This window comes from Cervus elaphus, chromosome 4, assembly GCF_910594005.1.
Source record: "Cervus elaphus chromosome 4, mCerEla1.1, whole genome shotgun sequence".
Lineage (NCBI taxonomy): Eukaryota > Metazoa > Chordata > Mammalia > Artiodactyla > Cervidae > Cervus > Cervus elaphus.
Window position 1 is genome coordinate 4,761,387 of NC_057818.1, and position 18,125 is coordinate 4,779,511.

Genomic DNA, 18,125 nt, shown 5'->3' on the forward strand with positions numbered 1-18,125 from the left:
AAATTTTTTTAAAGAAAAAATAAAAAATTTGTGTCAACTATATTTATAAATATTAATAAATCCATTAAATTTCATTCGATCAGAAAATTTAATAATTTCTCATAACAATAGTTATTCACCAGCCTTTATTACTGTCAAGTCAATGGTAAAGTTATAATAAATCTTCCTTAGATATCCAATGTGATACAAGAGAAATAATACAAACCAAGAAAGATTTCCAGTATTTAAATTGTATTCCTAGTGACATAGTAAATTCTTTCTGTGTATTTTTTTAGGACACTGAAAGCATTAGAGGTTCACCATCAGTGTTCTACTACCCTCTGTTGGACAACTCAATAGTTCCCAGTGTGATTTCTGGCAGCAAAATACATTATTAATTCACATCATTAAGATTTAATGGGTACCAAAAATGATTATACAGGAAAAGACTGTCTTTGTAATGGAGAATCCCGACAGATATCACCTAAGCGGTCTAACTCATCAGCACCAATGTCAGGAGGTGATGATGTGATGCGCTGAGGAGGACAAATCATCACCAACGTAGTATTGATGGTCCAAGTGATTAACATGAAGCTAACCATGAGGAAACAACTCAACAACCGAAACTGAGACATTCTGCCACACAGATGGGCTCTTAACACCACATGCAAAGGGTAATCTCGGATTGGACGTTGGGATTGGACAAGACACACAGCTCTGAAGAACATTTTGGAATAATTGTGGAAAGATTTGAGTAGAACTGTATATAAAGCTAACAAAAACGTGAGCATGGAAAACTATCTGCTATTGTTCCAAGATAAGATGTATAAAAATTTTGAGTTAAAGAGTTAAAAACGTGCGTAACAATTTGACAATGTCATAATATTCAGGACATGAATAATGAACTCATTGCATTAAACACAGCATAGACCAAATTCAGGTACTATCAAACCTGCAAGGTGCTTCAATGTGGTATTAGTGTATCATTCATGTGCAGGAAGACCACATTACAGTGTGCATGAAAATTTAGGGTTGTTTTATCAATTTAAGCACAGAAATTTGATAAAATGTAAGCATTTCTCTGTATAAATTGTTATTTTTAACAATCATTTTATCTTTATATTTTTACTTTGTAACAATCAAGTGGAACTTTAAAAATTGACAATTCAGTAAGTAAACTAAGAACATAAAACTGGTGTTATTTTTAGTTCTAGTGGCAAAACAACCAAACCATACATTTCTGAAAAAAAAAGAAAAAACCCTCATCTTTTCTGATGCAGCAGCAGTAGTAAACCACATGATGCTAATCGAAGTGACTCCAAAGTGACTCATTTCATTAATGAAGGACTAGTGAAGTCAAACTTGGTTTTAGTCTATGAGCCTTCATTCAGTGGGCTTGGTTTTTGATCATGCGGCACTAAAACCAGTTCTTTTCCAGTGACACCATGGCTTAAAGTATTCAGGATCTGGGTTATGATAAAGAAACTATGACAAAGTTAGCAAAGTATTTCTTCAAAACAATTTGAAGAATGACAGTTTATTGTTGATAGGCAAGTTATTTTAGCATATGTGATTTAAACATGAGTATGATATAAATGAGTCTCTTATCCATTTCTTGCTGACAAACATGAACTGACAGTTATCTGTCAGTTAAAGTAAAAGTAGGATCACATAACATCAGATGAGATTTGAAGTCTAAGTGTTAGCAAGAATAAGTTCCAATGACACAGCTGCAGGACAGGGAAACAGTTTAGATTAAGGAGTTTGTGTTAGAACACAAATCAACACACTGCTTCCTTCATTGAAAAACATCTTACTACAAAAAAACAAAAACAAAAAACCCCATTATTCTTATCAAGGTAGTAAAACCTATGACTTATGTAAAGCTAATGCATTAAATTTAAAAGGCTATGTTTGATAAACTGAAAGCTGATCATAAAAGTGGATGTTATATATGTTGAGGTACAATGGTTATGAAGAAAGTGCCGTAAGAATGATGAGATACAGAATAAACATTTCTTCCAAAAGAGAAATGATAACCATATGGTGCCCAATTAAAGATCTCAATTACACAGTAAAACATGCTCATCTATATGCTTGGTTTGGAGGGGTTTTTTGGGTATTTTTCTTTTTCTGGCCAAGACACCCAGCTTGCAGGGTTTCAGTTCCTGCAACCAGGAACTGAACACCCAGGTCCTCAGCAGTGAAAGCACGGAGTCCTAACATCTGGGCAACAAGCGCATTCCCAGTTTGGTATTCCTGATGATCTTAGTATTTTCACACATGGAACCAGGTCAACATATTTTTCAAAAGCAAATAAATTATAAGAGTAGGAGTGAAAGCTGAAAGCCTGAAGAACAGTTCCTGTAAGTTAACACGTTTCATACAATATTCTGAGTTGTAATTTCCATAAAAAAAATTCACATATAGGAAATTCCTTTTTCCCACTGAAATACAACGTAAATTTAATTATAACTTGATGGGATAAATGACTGGAACTGACTACCGGTAAAGCATGGAAGATGACTTCTGAAAATACAGTTATTACTAATCATTTCACGACAGACCTAAGTCAAATCACTATGCAAGCAGGAACTTCATCTGTTATCTAGCTGTATCTTACAGATCTGCTGTTTTCATATTATAATTTTAAATAAATGGGGAAGAAGAAATTCTAGGCATGTGGCTCTCTTCCAGAACAGCCAGAGTATTAAGACTATACTGCTTTTCTAAACTAGTAACAAAGCTATGAATCGCTTGAAAAAATATTGAGATAATAGTAACAGAATCAAACTTCTCTAGAAATGTGGCACAGTGAGCTTTCATGAGCTGGGTAATTTCATCTGCTAACAAGTTGGAGGATTATTCCAACTATTCTGGGGAAGGGGTGGAGATGTCCAGGAGCTGGGCCGCCGCCCACTTTCTGGTCTTCTGATGGTGCCCTGGAACTGTCATGGCGCCTCTGGGTGTGTCACTCAGCTTGCTACCTGAGGATCAAGGTCCAGTGGAAGTTGACTTGTCTGCCATCTTGAACCTATCTGATTCTAATTGGCTTATGTGGTATCCTTAGTCTATGTCTCTTAGTACTTTTAATTGTCACCTGATTCAAAGGTTTGGGGGAGGATTATATATGAAAAAGTTGGGGACTTCCCTGATAGCTGAGTGGGTAAAGAATCCGCCTGCAATGCAGAAGACCCTGGTTCTATTCCTGGGTTGGGAAGATCTACTGGAGAAGGGATAGGCTACCTACTCTGGTATTCTTGGGCTTCCCTTGTGATTCAACTGATAAAAGAATCCGCTGCAATGTGGGAGACCAGGGTTCTATCCCTGGGTTGGGAAGATCCCCTGGAGAAGGTAAAGGCTACCCACTCCAGTATTTTGGCCTGAAGAATTCAAAGAGCCGTACAGTCCATGGGGTGGCAGAGAGTTGGACACAACTGAGCAACTTTCACTTTTCACATACACCAATTTTAAGGAAAGTAATAAAGGGAGAAACAGCCAAAGTCACAATGCATGGCAACAAGTAGGTGGAACCAAACATATAAGGCTTAACTCTTACATTTTCTTGTTTCTATTTAGTCATCCACTTCATACGTCATACCCCCAAACTACATTACCACATCTTAAAGGACCATTCTCATGTTCCCTTATAATTAATGGAGCCACTGTTAAGTTATAATAGTAAAGAACCTTGAGTTCTAATAGAATTCTTCCAAACTATTTAGATGGGTTGGTACAAGTACAGATGTCTAACCCTATTTAGAAAGATGTTCCATTTAGGTGGTTAAGAATCTGCCTTGCAAAAAAAAAAGAATCCACCTTGCAATGCAGGGTTTGACTCCTGGTCTAGGAAGATCCCACATCCCACAGAGCAACTAAGTCTTATCTCCCAAACAAGAGGAGCCACCCCAATGAGGAGCCCATGCACCTCAACTAGAAAGGAGCTCCCGCTTGCCTCAATAAAGAAAGCTCAGGTGCAGCAATGAAGACCTAGTGCAGCCAATAAACAAATAATAAATATTATTAAAAGAAAGATGTTTCTTTTTAAAAGAACCAGGTTGAAGTTTGTAAATGTCATCCTACCTGACTTTTTCACCAGCAATATCAAACACCTTGGTGACTTTAACTTCTTCTGGTTCTTTAGGTTTCTCTTGTTCTTCTGCTTTGACCACTTTACTTGAACTCATCTCTTTATTCTCCTCTCCTGTCTATGAAAAAGAAGTGTATTAAGTTTGATACAAAATGAAAACTAAAAGTTCCACTCAAATGTGTTGTTCCTGGCAACTCTTAACATTTGTTTCATCTCTAAACACTTAAATTCTCACTGAAAACTGACCTGATTAGAAAATCTTGTGTTTCCTCCTATAGGGAATACTTTGCTTTCCACTTGGTAGGATTAATATTAAAAGGCCGCTAGTCTGAGTTCTGTTGTTAAGCCCCAAATCTGAGTTTGCAAATTTAAAAAGTCTATCTGGGGAATTTCTGAAAAACATTCATCCCGTTCAACTATTAACTTACTTTAACTTGTGTACTCGGAGGCACTTCTGATTTTGGTTCTACATCACTGACGGAGCTGGCCAACATTTCCTCCTCCTCCTTTTCCCTGGCATCCTCTGACTCAACGCCTTTTTCCTGCTCTGCAGCTGCATCTTCCTTCTCACTACTACTTCCTCCAGATTCCCTGTTGGCATCCTCCTCGTCCTCGTGTTGTAGTGAGAGGCCACTGTGTTTTCTCTTCCTAATCACCAACAATCGCAAGGAAAAGACAAAATAAATGGGCAAAATAATTTCAGTTATCCCTTCCTGAATTCCAAACATAATGTTGTAAACCTCAGAAAACTTTAAATCAGGGACTACTCATTAACACACAGGATACAGTGGGTGTGAGAGGTAAACTGAGATTCTGTACAAGAAAAAAAGAACCCAGCTCCTACAGTTAGCATTTTCCCAAAACACTTAGAATCAAAATATATGCTGTTCTACTTGAGTTAGGACTATCTATTCTCACCAAGAAAACACCCAAAATCACTTTACAGAATCAGTTACGTTCAAAAAGGGAGCTCTAAGAACATACATACACCAGATATTTTTGACTTTTGAGACTGACTGATGAGAGAGACTGTCAGATTTATCTACACTGTCTCTTCCTAGGGCTCTCAGTGGGTGAGGGGTGGGAAGCCTTGTTTCTTGAATATTTTCTGAAGATAGCAAAAATGGAATACAGAAAAACTCAAGGATAAAAGCACTGAACCCAAGACTAAATTGCTTAATGCTATTCTGACTTCAAATGAATCACCTAATACTCAAATTTCTTTTTCTACAATCTACTTTTTAATGTCCAGGAACACTTCTACTGAAAGATTCCCTTATCTGAGTTAAATAACTTGAGAAATTTCATAATTTCACAAAGCAACAAAGGCTAGGGATGGGGTACATATTTTTCTAGTAATTGAGTTTTTCTTTTCTTTTCCTATTTGGCACATCACACAGCGTCTAGGCTCTTAGTTCCCCAACCAGGGATTGAACCCAGGCCATGGCATTGGAAGCACAGAGTCCTAATCACTAGACAGCCAGAGAACTTCTAAGTTTTTCATTTTCTTTTTCCTTTTTTTTAAAGTTTTTCATTTTAAATGAAGCATACTTATTACACACGAATTTTTTTTAATTAAAGCTCAAAAATTTTTAAAGCTTTCCAGAGAATAAGAATTAAATCCTAAAATGTCACCAAATATTTCCCTCAATGAGAAAAGGTTAGAAATTCTAGCAGCAAGAAATCTGTCATCAGACCAATGCCAGTGATCTGGATGGTTGTGTCAACAGCCCCAGACTGCAGGGCCTTGAGGGCAGCATCACCTGGCCAGAACGCTCTCAGCCTTTCTTTTTGTCCCTTTGGTTTTCTGTGTTTCCTCTTCAGCACCTATTTCACCTTCTTTCACTAATTCATTTACAGCATCTTCATGACACTCTCCACCTGAAATCACATAAGAGGGTGGTCAGACAGACAGGAATAAAAGTTTTTGACATCAAGATGACACATTTTCATTCAGAAAAAAGTCTAGTGCTTTCCTCTGTTCTTCGCCAGAGTAAAGGATAATTTTCTGAGGGTTGTCCTCCCTGTTTCTGAAGACATGATAAGTTCCCCTATTCCAGGCCACCAGGACAGTCCCTAATTCCGTCCTTAACTTATCCCACTTATATTTAATGTTTGCAATTTCTGCTATGCTCCACATACCATGAGATCACAGATCTGCATATCTTTAGAAGTATATGCTGAATGAATGAACAGGAATTTCAAAACTACTCCTGTAATTTTCAAAGAAGAAATTGATGTTTCTACCTCATCTTGGACATCTTTCAAACTAAACAAAACATACCTTGTCTTATCAATAAAAGAGGCTTAAAAAAGGCTTAAAGACTTCAAGCTAGACATAGCAGAAAAAGCAAATATATTGATTTCCCACCTTTGGACAGTGACATTCAGGGTCCCCAACAAAAGTGCTCCTTGGATGCCCAGTCTGACCACATTCTGTGGGTAGCTGTCAACAGATCCTGTACACACAGATTCAACCAGATTTATTCCTTTTTACTTCACATAAGCTTTAATTGCAAGTATAACATACCAAAAAGCACACGAGCTAAAGTACAGGTCAATGAAATTAAGCAAACTGAACACTCCAGTGTAACTAGACCCATCCGAAAAGCAGAACATGAGCAGCTTTGCTGAAGCCCCTGGTGCCCTATTGCAATCACTAGCACCAGGCACATCCCCCTGAGAACCGCTATCCTCAAGTCTAACATGACAGATTAGTTTTACTTGTTTTTAAGCTTTAGGAAGAAACTTATAATATGTACTGTTGCATACATCATCTTTCACTCAACATTCCATTTGTAAGTCACCCAGTTCCTTGCATAGAATTGTAGCATATTTATTCCCATCCCTAAATATTGTTTTACTGTAGACTATACCACAATTTATTTATTCATTTCTCTGTTGACAGCTATTTGGTTTGGGACCATTATAAACAGTGCTATTTTTAATAATCCTGGACTTCCAATTAGCTTTTAAATATTCACTCACAATGAACTAAGACCACTAAACACTTGAGGAAAGCCTCTACTATCAAAGGCAAGACTGAAAACAAAGGAATTTAGAGGAAACAAAACTAGGAAAAAGAAAAAAAAACCTTTATAATCAATGCCTCAGAGAGGCATTCACAAAATAAAGATGACTAAAAATTTTTCAGAAAATGAAAAAAATAATGAGAAAATTCCTGGACTTCTCTGGTGGCACAGTGGATAAGAATCCACCTCCAATGCAGGAGACATGAGTTCGATCCCTGATCTGGGGAGACTCCACAACAACTACTGAACCCGAGCCCGAGAGCTGCAACTACTGAAGCCGGTGCACCCCAAGTAGAGAGTAGCCTCTGCCTGCCAAAATTAGAGGAAGCATGCACAAAAGCAGAGAAGACCCATTACAACCAAAAATAAACAAATTCACTACTGAAAAAAAAAAGAAAGCAAAACTTTGACGAGAGTGAGCCAGCCATAAGAAAACCTGGCAAATAAGCATTTGAGGCCGACAGAATAGTCAACACAAGGGTTCTAAAACTGAAGAAAGTCATGTTTTAGACACCAAGTGTCAAGTGAAAGTCTCTTGAGGTATCTGAACACACAAATGTAATTTCGCTTCCTCCTAAAACCTGAGTAAAATGACTTAAAACAAACTGACAGTGGTGGGTACCTCACTGTACTGTGTTACCTTATACTCAGTTCAGCTCAGCTCAGTCGCTCAGTTGTGTCTGACTCTTTGCGACCCCATGAATCACAGCACACCAGGCCTCCCTGTCCATCACGAACTCCCGGAATTTACTCAAACTCATGTCCATCAAGTCCGTGATGCCATTCAGCCACCTCATCCTCTGTCATCCCCTTCTCCTCCTGCCCCCAATCCCTCCCAGCATCAGGGTCTTTTCCAATGAGTCAACTCTTCGCATGAGGTGGCCAAAGTATTGGAGTTTCAGCTTCACCATCAGTCCTTCCAATGAACACCCAGGACTGATCTCCTTTAGGATGGACTGGTTGGATCTCCTTGCAGTCCAAGGGACTCTCAAGAGTCTTCTCCAACACCACAGTTCAAAAGCATCAATTCTTCAGCGCTCAGCTTTCTTCACAGTCCAACTCTCATATCCATACATGACCACTGGAAAAACCATAGCCTTGACTAGACGGACCTTTGTTGGCAAAGTAATGTCTCTGCTTTTTAACATGCTATCTAGGTTGGTCTTAACTTTCCTTCCAAGGAGTAAGCATCTTTTAATTTCATGGCTGCAATCACCATCTGCAGTGATTTTGGAGCCAAAAAAAAATAGTCTGACACTGTTTCCACTGTTTCCTCATCTATTTGCCATGAAGTGATGGGACCAGATGCCATGATCTTAGTTTTCTGAATGTTGAGCTTTAAGCCAACTTTTTCACTCTCCTCTTTCACTTTCATCAGGAGGCTTTTTAGTTCCTCTTCACTCTCTGCCATAAGGGTGGTATCATCTGCATATCTGAGGTTATTGATGTTTCTCCCGGAAATCTTGATTCCAGCTGGTGCTTCATCCAGCCCAGCGTTTCTCATGATGCAGTCTGCATATAAGTTAATTAAACAGGGTGACAATACACAGCCTTGATGTACTCCTTTTCCTATTTGGAACCAGTCTGTTGTTCCATGTCCAGTTCTAACTGTTGCTTCCTGACCTGCATACAGGTTTCTCAAGAGGCAGGTCAGGTGGTCTGGTGTTCCCATCTCTTTCAGAATTTTCCACAGTTTATTGTGATCCACACAGTCAAAGGCTTTGGCATAGTCAATAAAGCAGAAATAGATGTTTTTATGGAACTGTCTTGCTTTTTCAATGATCCGGCAGATGTTGGCAATTTGATCTCTGGTTCCTCTGCCTTTTCTAAAACCAGCTTGAACATCTGGAAGTTCACGGGTACTTTATACTAATAGAGTCTAAAAAGGCAAAACGATAAGGAAATACAGAAGACTAAGGAAAATTGCCATCTCTAAGGGCCAGGGCAGAACACAGTGGGGTAGGCAGTGGCAGAAGCAAGAGTTCTCTGTGTTTATCTCTCGCCAGGATTCTGAAAATCTCTTAAATTACACAAAGTTTAAATAAATATATAAACATAACCAAAATGATAACACAACCCACTAAGAAAGGATTTATTCCAAGGACTTCAGAAACAGTATTTTGACTGTATATCCTTAGCAAAAGGTTAAAGACCAGAAAAGTTCTATTATGAGAAGTAACATCAGTGTTGTTATTTTGAAACTACTTCTTTTATAATATAGATAAAAGGAAGGAAGTTGTTATGCTAATAATGTTAAGAACCCAGATCTTCAGAGTAAGAGAAATGACACCATTGTAAAATCAAGTAGATTAAGTGAAAACAAATGTTAAAGCTGAATTTAAAATTCAGAACTCTTAGACTCAACAGACTTAAAAAATGAACTGATGGTTGCAGGGGTCCGGGGAGGGATAGTTAAGGACTTCTGGAAGGTTATGTATACACTGCTGTATTTAAAATGGATAACCAACAAAAACCTATTGTACAGCACACAGAACTCTGTTCAATGTTATGTGCCAGCCTGGATGGCAGGGTTATGTGCCAGCAGGGTTTCCAGGAGAATGAATACATGTATATGTATGGCTGAGTCCCTTCACTGTTCACCTGAAACTATGACAACATTGTTAACAGGCTATACCCCAATACAAAATGTTTTTGGTGTTAAAAAAAATTAAACTAAAATTAAAAAAAAAAAATTTAAAGCCCTGATTACATGGAAAAAAATTCAGAACTCTTAACATTTTTTTAAGGTAAATATTTTATAGCTCTGAACAGTGAACACTGAAACAGCACAGAAGCAATGTCACTCTACTAGCAATGAGCATTTCTTTAAAGCTCAGATTGTATTCTTTCATGTGACTCTACACAAAAAGGGTTCCCCAAAAAGTGCAGCTAATTTCGGGTTTGAGGGAAGGAAAACACAAGGTGAAATGGGGAAATTCTGCTGTGACATAAAACAAGGAAGTTAAGTATAATGGGTCACATTAAACAGATATAAGATCTAGTTTGAAAGAACTTTTAGTGGCCAAAAGTGATGACGAGACCATTAAAAGGAATAACTGTTACTGAAACACACTGAATTGATTAAAAAAAAAAAAACAAACCCAAAATACCGTTACCCCTTTATGACAATTACAAATTAACAGAAGACAGGAAAAAATACTTTGCACCATTTTAGGTTACCATTAAGATTATTCCCAATTTTGAAAATTGGTAATTAAGAGAAATGAATTAAATATTTATCCTACCCCAATTGACGAGGAAAAGCTGCACTTTCCCAACATCATCAACCAATAAATGCAAAAGAACCACAAAACTAGAAAAAGACTCACTCTCTCACCACAATGATGGTAGTAATTCAACCAAAGATTATCATGTAAGGTTAAAGACAATTTAAGTTTTAAAAATTAAGTATATTATTAGGTTGGTGCAAAAGTAATCTGAAATTTGCTGTTTGATTTTATTTATTTATTTATTTTTTTTTTGTTTTTGCTGTTTGATTTTAGAATACATTAAATGAATGTGGTCATGTTATACATCATTTTAATGCACATTTCTCACCTTTTTTGGGCTAATGACTTATTACTTGCTGTTCACTGTATACTTCTTTTAGACTATGGAAATGTTACACAAAAAGAAAATTAGAGCGATTTCCTTGAGTTCAAAATATTGTAAAGCAGGTTGTAAATGTTGACAACCCACAACATCAACAACACATCTGGGCCAGGAACTGCTAACAAACATACAATGCAGTGGTGATTCAAGAAGTTTTGCAAAGGAGACCTTGAAGATGAGATGTCAGTCAGCCATCGGAAGTTGACAACGACCAACTGAGAGCTATGACTGAAGCTGATCCTCTTAAAACTATACAAGAAGTTCCCTAAGAGCCCAAGGTCAACCACCTATGGTCGTTTGGCATTTAAAGCGAATTGAAAAGTTGGAAAAGCTCAATAAGTGGGTGCCATAGGCTGTCCGCAAATTTTAAAAAATTGTCCTTTTGAAATGTCATCTTCTCTTATTCTACGCAACAATGAGCCATTTTTCTATTGGATTGTGACCTGCGATGAAAAGTGGATCATATTCAACTGCTAACGACCAGCTCAGTAGTTGGACCAAAAAGCTCCAAAGTGCTTCCCAAACTTGCACCAAAAAAAGGTCATGGTCACTGTTTGGTGCTCTGCGGCCAGTATGATCCACTACGGCTTTCTGAATCCTGGCTAAAGTATTACATCTGATTACTATTATCAGCAAATAGATATAAGGCACCGAAAACTGCAGTGCCTCCAACAAGCATTGGTCAACAGAAAGGGCCCAATTCTTCTCCAGGACAATACCCAACTGTACATCGCACAACCAATACTTCAAAAGTTGAACGAAGTGGTCTACGAAGTTTTGTTTCCTCAGTCATAACCTGACCTCTTTTCAGGTGACTACCACTTCAAGCATCTTGACAATTTTTAGCAGGGAAAATGCTTCCACAACCAGCAGGATTCAGAAAATGCTTTCCAAGAATTCGTTGAATCCCAAAGCACAGATTTTTATGCTATAGGAATAACTAAACTTATTTGTTGTTGGCAAAAATGTGTTGATTGTAACGGTTCCTATTTCGATTAATAAAGATATCTGAGCCTAGCTATGATTTAAAATTCAGTCTGAAACCGCAATTATGTTTGCACCAACCTAATATAACACAAAACACTTTCCAGTTCCAAGGGAAAAAATAATTACACAATTAAGGGATCAAACTCTCTTCATTCTGCTCCACAAGTCACAACTATGGGAATTAATCAGGTATTTTGTTTTCTGATACTATGCCTTATGAAACACACATATCAGCTATGAATCTTTTTTTTTTAGCTACAATTATTTTATTTCAACCCACCAAGCATTTAGATCTAACTTCTAATTTAACATGGGCTTCCGTGATAGCTCAGTTGGTAAAGAATCTGCCTGCAACGCAGGAGACCCCAGTTCGATTCCTGGGTCAGGAAGATCCCCTGGAGAAGGGATAGGCTACCCACTCCAGTATTCTTGGGCTTCCGTTGTGGCTCAGCTGGTAAAGAATCTGCCCGCAATGCGGGAGACCTAGGTTCAATCCCTGGCTTGGGAAGATCCCCTGGAGAAGGGAAAGGCTACCCACTCCAATATTCAGGCCTGGAGAATTCCAGGGGCTGAGCAGTCCATGGGGTCGCAAAGAGTCAGACACAACTGAGCAACTTTCACTCACTCACTTGAATTTAACGGAAATTCAAGGGACGAAGGAATCACCTAATACCATGAGGGAGTAACCAGACAAAATTCCACAGGACATACAGCCTGGTCTCCTATGCCAATCTATGTCACAGAAACGTGTGTGCTAGATTAAAACAGATGTAAAGGATGCAACAAGTAGTTGCATACAAGTATCCATACAAGTATGGATAATACAAGTAGTCCTGAACTCAACCATGATTTAAACAAAAATGCTATTGCCATTTTTGAGTCAACCGGGAAAACCTGAATATGGTTTGTTTATCAGATGAGCTCAAAGTTTACTGAAATGGACAAGGAAAGAATGTTCACTGAAAAGAGCAGGTTGCAAAGAAACATGAAAAAAGTATGATTTCAGGTTGGGGAAAAATACAAATATTAATAACAACACTTGGGAATAGGAAAAAGGTAAGAGTGGGTTTCACTAAGAAATCAATACTGATAATCTCTAGGTGGTGGGAATGTAGTAATTCTGATTTTTTTAATGTTTAATTGCCTGCATTTTCTAATTTTCAACAAAGTTCACGCACTTTTGTGTTTTTTTCATGCACTTTTGTTATAAACTTATTTTTCTTCATAAAACTGGGTGAATGTTGCAGACAGTTTAGACAAAGAGATGCACGTGGCTCTGGGTCTTAAACATGAAAAAAGACTCAATCGCACTGATAAGAGAAAAGCAAATTTCAAACTATACAATAACAGAAACTACAATTAAATTCCATGTGGTTACTGTAAGAAGAAGAAACAGAATAACATCCCTACAGACAAAAAAGCACAAAATGAACATATCTTTTTAAAATTGAAATACAGCTGATTAATAATACTAGTTTCAAGGGTACAGCGTAGTGACTCAGCATTTTTTTCTTTTTATTTATTTTTGGTTGTGCTAGGTCTTTGCTACTGCACGGGCTTTCTCAAATTGTGGGGAGCAGGGGCTACCCTAGCTGTGGTGTGCGAGCTTCTCTCAGCAGTGACCTCTCCGCGGCAGGGCACGGGCTCTAGGGCGCCAGGGCTTCAGGAGCTGTGGCTCCCAGGCTCTAGAGCCCAGGCTGGCGCTTGGGCCCAGCTGCTCCAGGGCATGTGGGATTTTCCCGTATCAGGGATTGAACTCGGGTCTCCTGCACTGGCAGGAAGATTCTTTACCACTGAGCTACCAAGGAAGCCCTCAGCACTTTTTATAGCAAATGAACAAATCTTGTCCAAAGACTCAAAGCTTGCATCACCTTTTCAGTCTTCCATGCTTAAACATGAATCAAACAACTAAGAATTACTGAAAAAAATCAGAGAATGTGTCTAACATGATAATGCCCAAGACAAACACCTAGGGTGAATAAAAAACAACTTAGAGGAAACAGATTGTTTCCTCATTTTATCAGGCTAGCATTATTTGATACCAAAATCAGACAAGGAAATTACCAGAAAACTACGGACCAACATCACTTATAAACAAACACAAAACTTTTCAACAAAATTTTAGCAAACCAAATCCAGTCACGTGGAAGAATAACACATCCAGTAAGTTTCATGGGGGTGGGGTGGGATGAATTTAAAATCAACCACATTAACAGATTAAAAAAGAAATACCACACAAGCAATAGATGGAGAAAAAGCATTTGATAAAATTCACCTCTCAGCAAATAAAGAATAGAGGCCTGAGGGGCAGTATACACAGACTGCCAGGATTCAAATCCCAGCCCATCCACTATCTAGCTGAGTAACTTTGGGTGCCTCAGTCTCTTCATTTGTAAAATATTGAAAAAAAAAAAAAAATCTGCATAATTACACAGCCCTGGTAATGTGACTAAGTAATGAGTTCGGTTCAGTTGCTCAGTCGTGTCTGACTCTGCGACCCCATGAACCGCAGCAGGCAACCATGTGAAGTGCTTAAGGCATCTATGAAGAACCTGTAGCTAACATTACACTGAATGGTAAAACACTCATACTTTCTCCTTACAACTGGGAACAAGGCAAGAATGTCCACACTCACCACTCCTATTCAATACACACTGGAACTGTACCAAGTACAATAGGCTAGCAAGAGAAATAAAAGCTATGCTTACTGAAGAGGAAATAAAACTCTCTATACACAGATAATACTATTTTCAGGGGTAGGGAAAGGTAAGAGTGGCCTTGGAACTGTTAAATTCACTCGTGGTTACATAACTATAAACATTTGTCAAAAAAATCACAGAACACTCTAAGAGTGAATTTTCTTGTACATAAGTTAAAAGTAGAAACATTTAGAACATTATTATCATTATTATTTGATAGATAAGCAGATGTATTTAGAGATACACATTCCATACACAGAATGCCGACTGTGTCCAAAGGCCAAAGTGGCCCCAGGGGATGGAGGCACCTTGGCAAGTGAGGGAGAGACACAGACAAAGAGCTCGGGCCATCTCAGAAGGTGAGACGCCTAAAGCATAATCACTGTCCACAAAGCATGAGATGCTCCACTCATGAAACAGAACATGATGCTATTTATAAGTTTTCAAAAAATTTTTTTTCAAAATTAAAAATATTTTGATGCCCAACCCTGGTTATGAGGACAGCAAGAAAACAAAGCACACACTCCCCAGTGGCTTCTGGAAGTTTCTGGTCTACAGTGTCAAACAGGTGAAGGGTTGCTGACGTGCGACCAATCATAGTGTGCTCTGACTGCTCCCAACACCTCCTCTAAAAACCTCAAAGTCACTGTGGAAAGAGCAGTCCACCTGGCCATCCCCAGTCAACAATCCCAATGCCAGGCTGCACAAAGAAACTGAGGGACAGTTTATGGAAAGAGAAAAAAACTCAACAGAAGCACCTGTCCATAAGGTGTAGCAAGAGTCAATACATAAATGATGATGATTCCAAAAAAAAAAAATGAAGAAAACTGTCCCCCCTAAATTTTTTGTTGTTCCCCCCCCCCAAATTTTAAAAGTTACTGGAGAATAGGAAACCACTGGGAAGTATCAGGAACAGAGACAAGATTCTATCCGTGTCTAGAGACAAATTTTATGTAAACGAGTAAAAACTAGCAACAAGATTTTTTTAATAAAAGCACTGGAAACTTAGAAAATAATGGAGGAATACCTTCAAAATTCAGATAAAAAATTATAGATACATGTAAAGTAATTAGCCTCCAACTAATAAAAATAAATGGAAAAAAAATTATAGAATACAGAATTTCATACCAAATCAAGCTTGAGGGTCACCTGGTTATTTTTAGATAGTCATGGCCTCAAAAAAAAAAAAAGTTTCTAACGTGCATCTTTCTTCAAGAAGTTATTTGAGGATTAATTCTTATTTTTGGTGGAACACACCAAGAAAGAAGACATCACGGGACCCAAGAAAACAGGGAATCTAAGAGAAAAGGGACATAAACGAAACATCCAAAGTAGTGGTCACAATGGAAGATTTTAGGTTTCAAAATGATAAAACCAAGACAAATTGGATGGAGCAGGTGAGAAGACAAAGACGGACTTCCAAATAGCGAATGATTATCTAATAAATCTAAATATGTTGGGAGGTGATTTAAACAATTGTGAGTGTTTAGGATCAAATCAGTAGTGAGCACATAGATGACTAAACAACAACAAAATGGCAATTATTAACTCCAGAGAAAACTAGTGCAGGAAAAGCAGTAGCTGCATATACCAGATGGTTCAGTTACATGAGGCTCACAAAGTCATTACAAAAAAAAAAAAAAAAAGAAACACTTAATAATAGTCTAACCCAAACTGACATAGGAACATTGGCAGGCCCGGGAAGTGGGAACAATCTGAAGGAGAAAAAGTGTGTGTTGGCAGAGAGGTGAAAGACTCAAGGAGATGTTAAAAGAAGACCTAACATGAATGGGTTAAGTCAACAGACGATGGAAATATCAAATTTTAAAAGAAGAAAGCAGTTTCTACAGGGGAGGATGGACAGGGAGGAGAAGTGATGTAAATGGTTCAGTTTCAAAATAATTCTTTTAGAAATATTTGACTATTTTTAGCAGGCTCATGGTTAACTTTGATTAAAATGAAAACTAATTTTCAAATAATCATGCAGATATTTAAAGAGCTTCCCAGATGGTGCTAATGGTAAGGAAACTGCATGCCAACGCAAGAGACTCAGGAGACTGGGGTTCCATCCCTGGGTTGGGAAGATCCCCTGGAGGAGAGCATGGCAACCTTCTCAAGTATTCTGGCCTGGAGAATGCCATGGACAGAGGAGCCTGACGGGCCCCCAGTCCATAGGGTCACAAAGAGTGGGACGTAGCACACACAATGCTGATGGACAAGAATCTAACTCAGGAAAAAGAAAAAAAAAAAAAGAATCTAACGCAGGAAAGGAGCGGGGAAACTATGGCAAGTCTTAGTTGATAATGGTAGCTCAGTAAGAGCCATACTGGTGACGGAGTGATCAGAAGTTCATCTTCGCTGTAGCCTCAAACTGAATGTAATGATTGGCTCGACCAAAAGAATGTGAATCAACAAGGACAACTCTCCAGGCTTTTTTTTTTTTAATCTTGTTTGACCCAGTGCAACTGTGCCAGCAGATACTTCTAATGAGATGCGGGAGTCTGGGGAACGGGCAGGATGACAGAAGGGGTAGGTATGGGTAACATTTTGGTCTGGATCTGTTTTAGAAGCCTATACACGTTGCCGAGCAGGCCCGTTAGGGACTCCTGGGCACAGAGGCCTTTTTGTCCCCTATTTCTTACAGACAAGACTCCAGTCTCCATGACCTTTTCTCATTTCCAAACAGCAGAACACTTGCTATTCAAAGCAGGAATAGCAAAGAAACCACTTGAGGCAAGATTAAAGGACCAGAGAAGCTCACCACCACTGACAAACTGGACCACACCCTAATCTCGCCAGCAACCTTTTTGAAACTTTGCAGAAGAATACTAGACGGTTACTGCCTTGATCCTTTCTCACCAACTCCTGCCTGACTACACGACCTTTCCGTACTCACCAGGGAGAGGGGCACAGTTCTTGACGCGCTGGTCTACCGTGTTGCCCTAACCCTCTGCCTGGCAAAAGTAACAAAGCCACTCTTTCCTTTTCCTCCAAAACTCGTCTGCCTATTTCTGTTCGCAAGGTGCACAGAGCGCCAAGATTTGGGCAACACAGAAAAACAATAAAACAAAGGTCTATGAAGGGCTGAGTACAGAGACTGCAAAGAAGCAAAAGGGCATCATTATGTGAACTTTTAACCACCATATCTCTTTGGAGGACGGAAAATGATGTATCGGGGTCGTGATGCTAGCAATTCCCTGGGGACGGAAGGTCTGCGTAAGATGGCCTTTCAGAAGCGTTCAGGGTTGCGACGGTACGCGATACCCAACCGCCGCTAGCGGTCGAGCTCACTAGCGGGTTCCCGCCCTCTGAGAGGGGGGCGTTGGCCGAACACGGCCCAGAGAAGCAGCAGCGGGAAAGGTCCCGGTACTCTAACTGGGGCCACCCCGCCGCGCGGTGCGGGCTCAAGGCCGCTTGAGAACCTCGCCACCCTCCCACCGGGCCCACAGACGCCTGGCAAAGCGAGCCTCAAGCGAGGCGGGGGCGGGGCACGTCGCCTCTCGCCTCAAGAGAAGTGCTCACCCGACAGCGCGTAATCCTCGTCCTCCTTCGAGACGGAGAAATCCTCGGACTTAAACTCCTCCATATTGCTGCCGCGCGGGGCCTACGGTGCCGCAGCAACCGCCTCCAACGGCAAAGCTCTAGGGAGACGGTAAAAACGCGGAGTGCGCGGAGGCGACGGGGATGGCGGCGGCTCCAGCGGCGCGTGCGCACACGGAGAAACGG

The 18,125-nt window shown here is 39.4% G+C and overlaps 1 protein-coding gene across 3 annotated transcripts in view; it reads right to left on the reverse strand.

Annotated features, from left to right (window-relative positions):
• Positions 1-18,125, reverse strand: part of LOC122691512 (craniofacial development protein 2-like) — a 41,123-nt gene extending 22,998 nt beyond the window's left edge. For all 3 annotated transcript variants that reach the window (XM_043898072.1, XM_043898074.1, XM_043898073.1), the window contains exons 1-4: positions 17,922-18,125; positions 5,833-5,950; positions 4,498-4,717; positions 4,063-4,187 (exon numbers count right to left, since the gene is read on the reverse strand). In XM_043898072.1, coding sequence (XP_043754007.1) covers positions 4,063-4,187; positions 4,498-4,717; positions 5,833-5,950; positions 17,922-17,985 — 527 coding nt within the window. In that variant the 5' untranslated portion in view covers positions 17,986-18,125. The remainder of the gene's footprint in view (positions 1-4,062; positions 4,188-4,497; positions 4,718-5,832; positions 5,951-17,921) is intronic.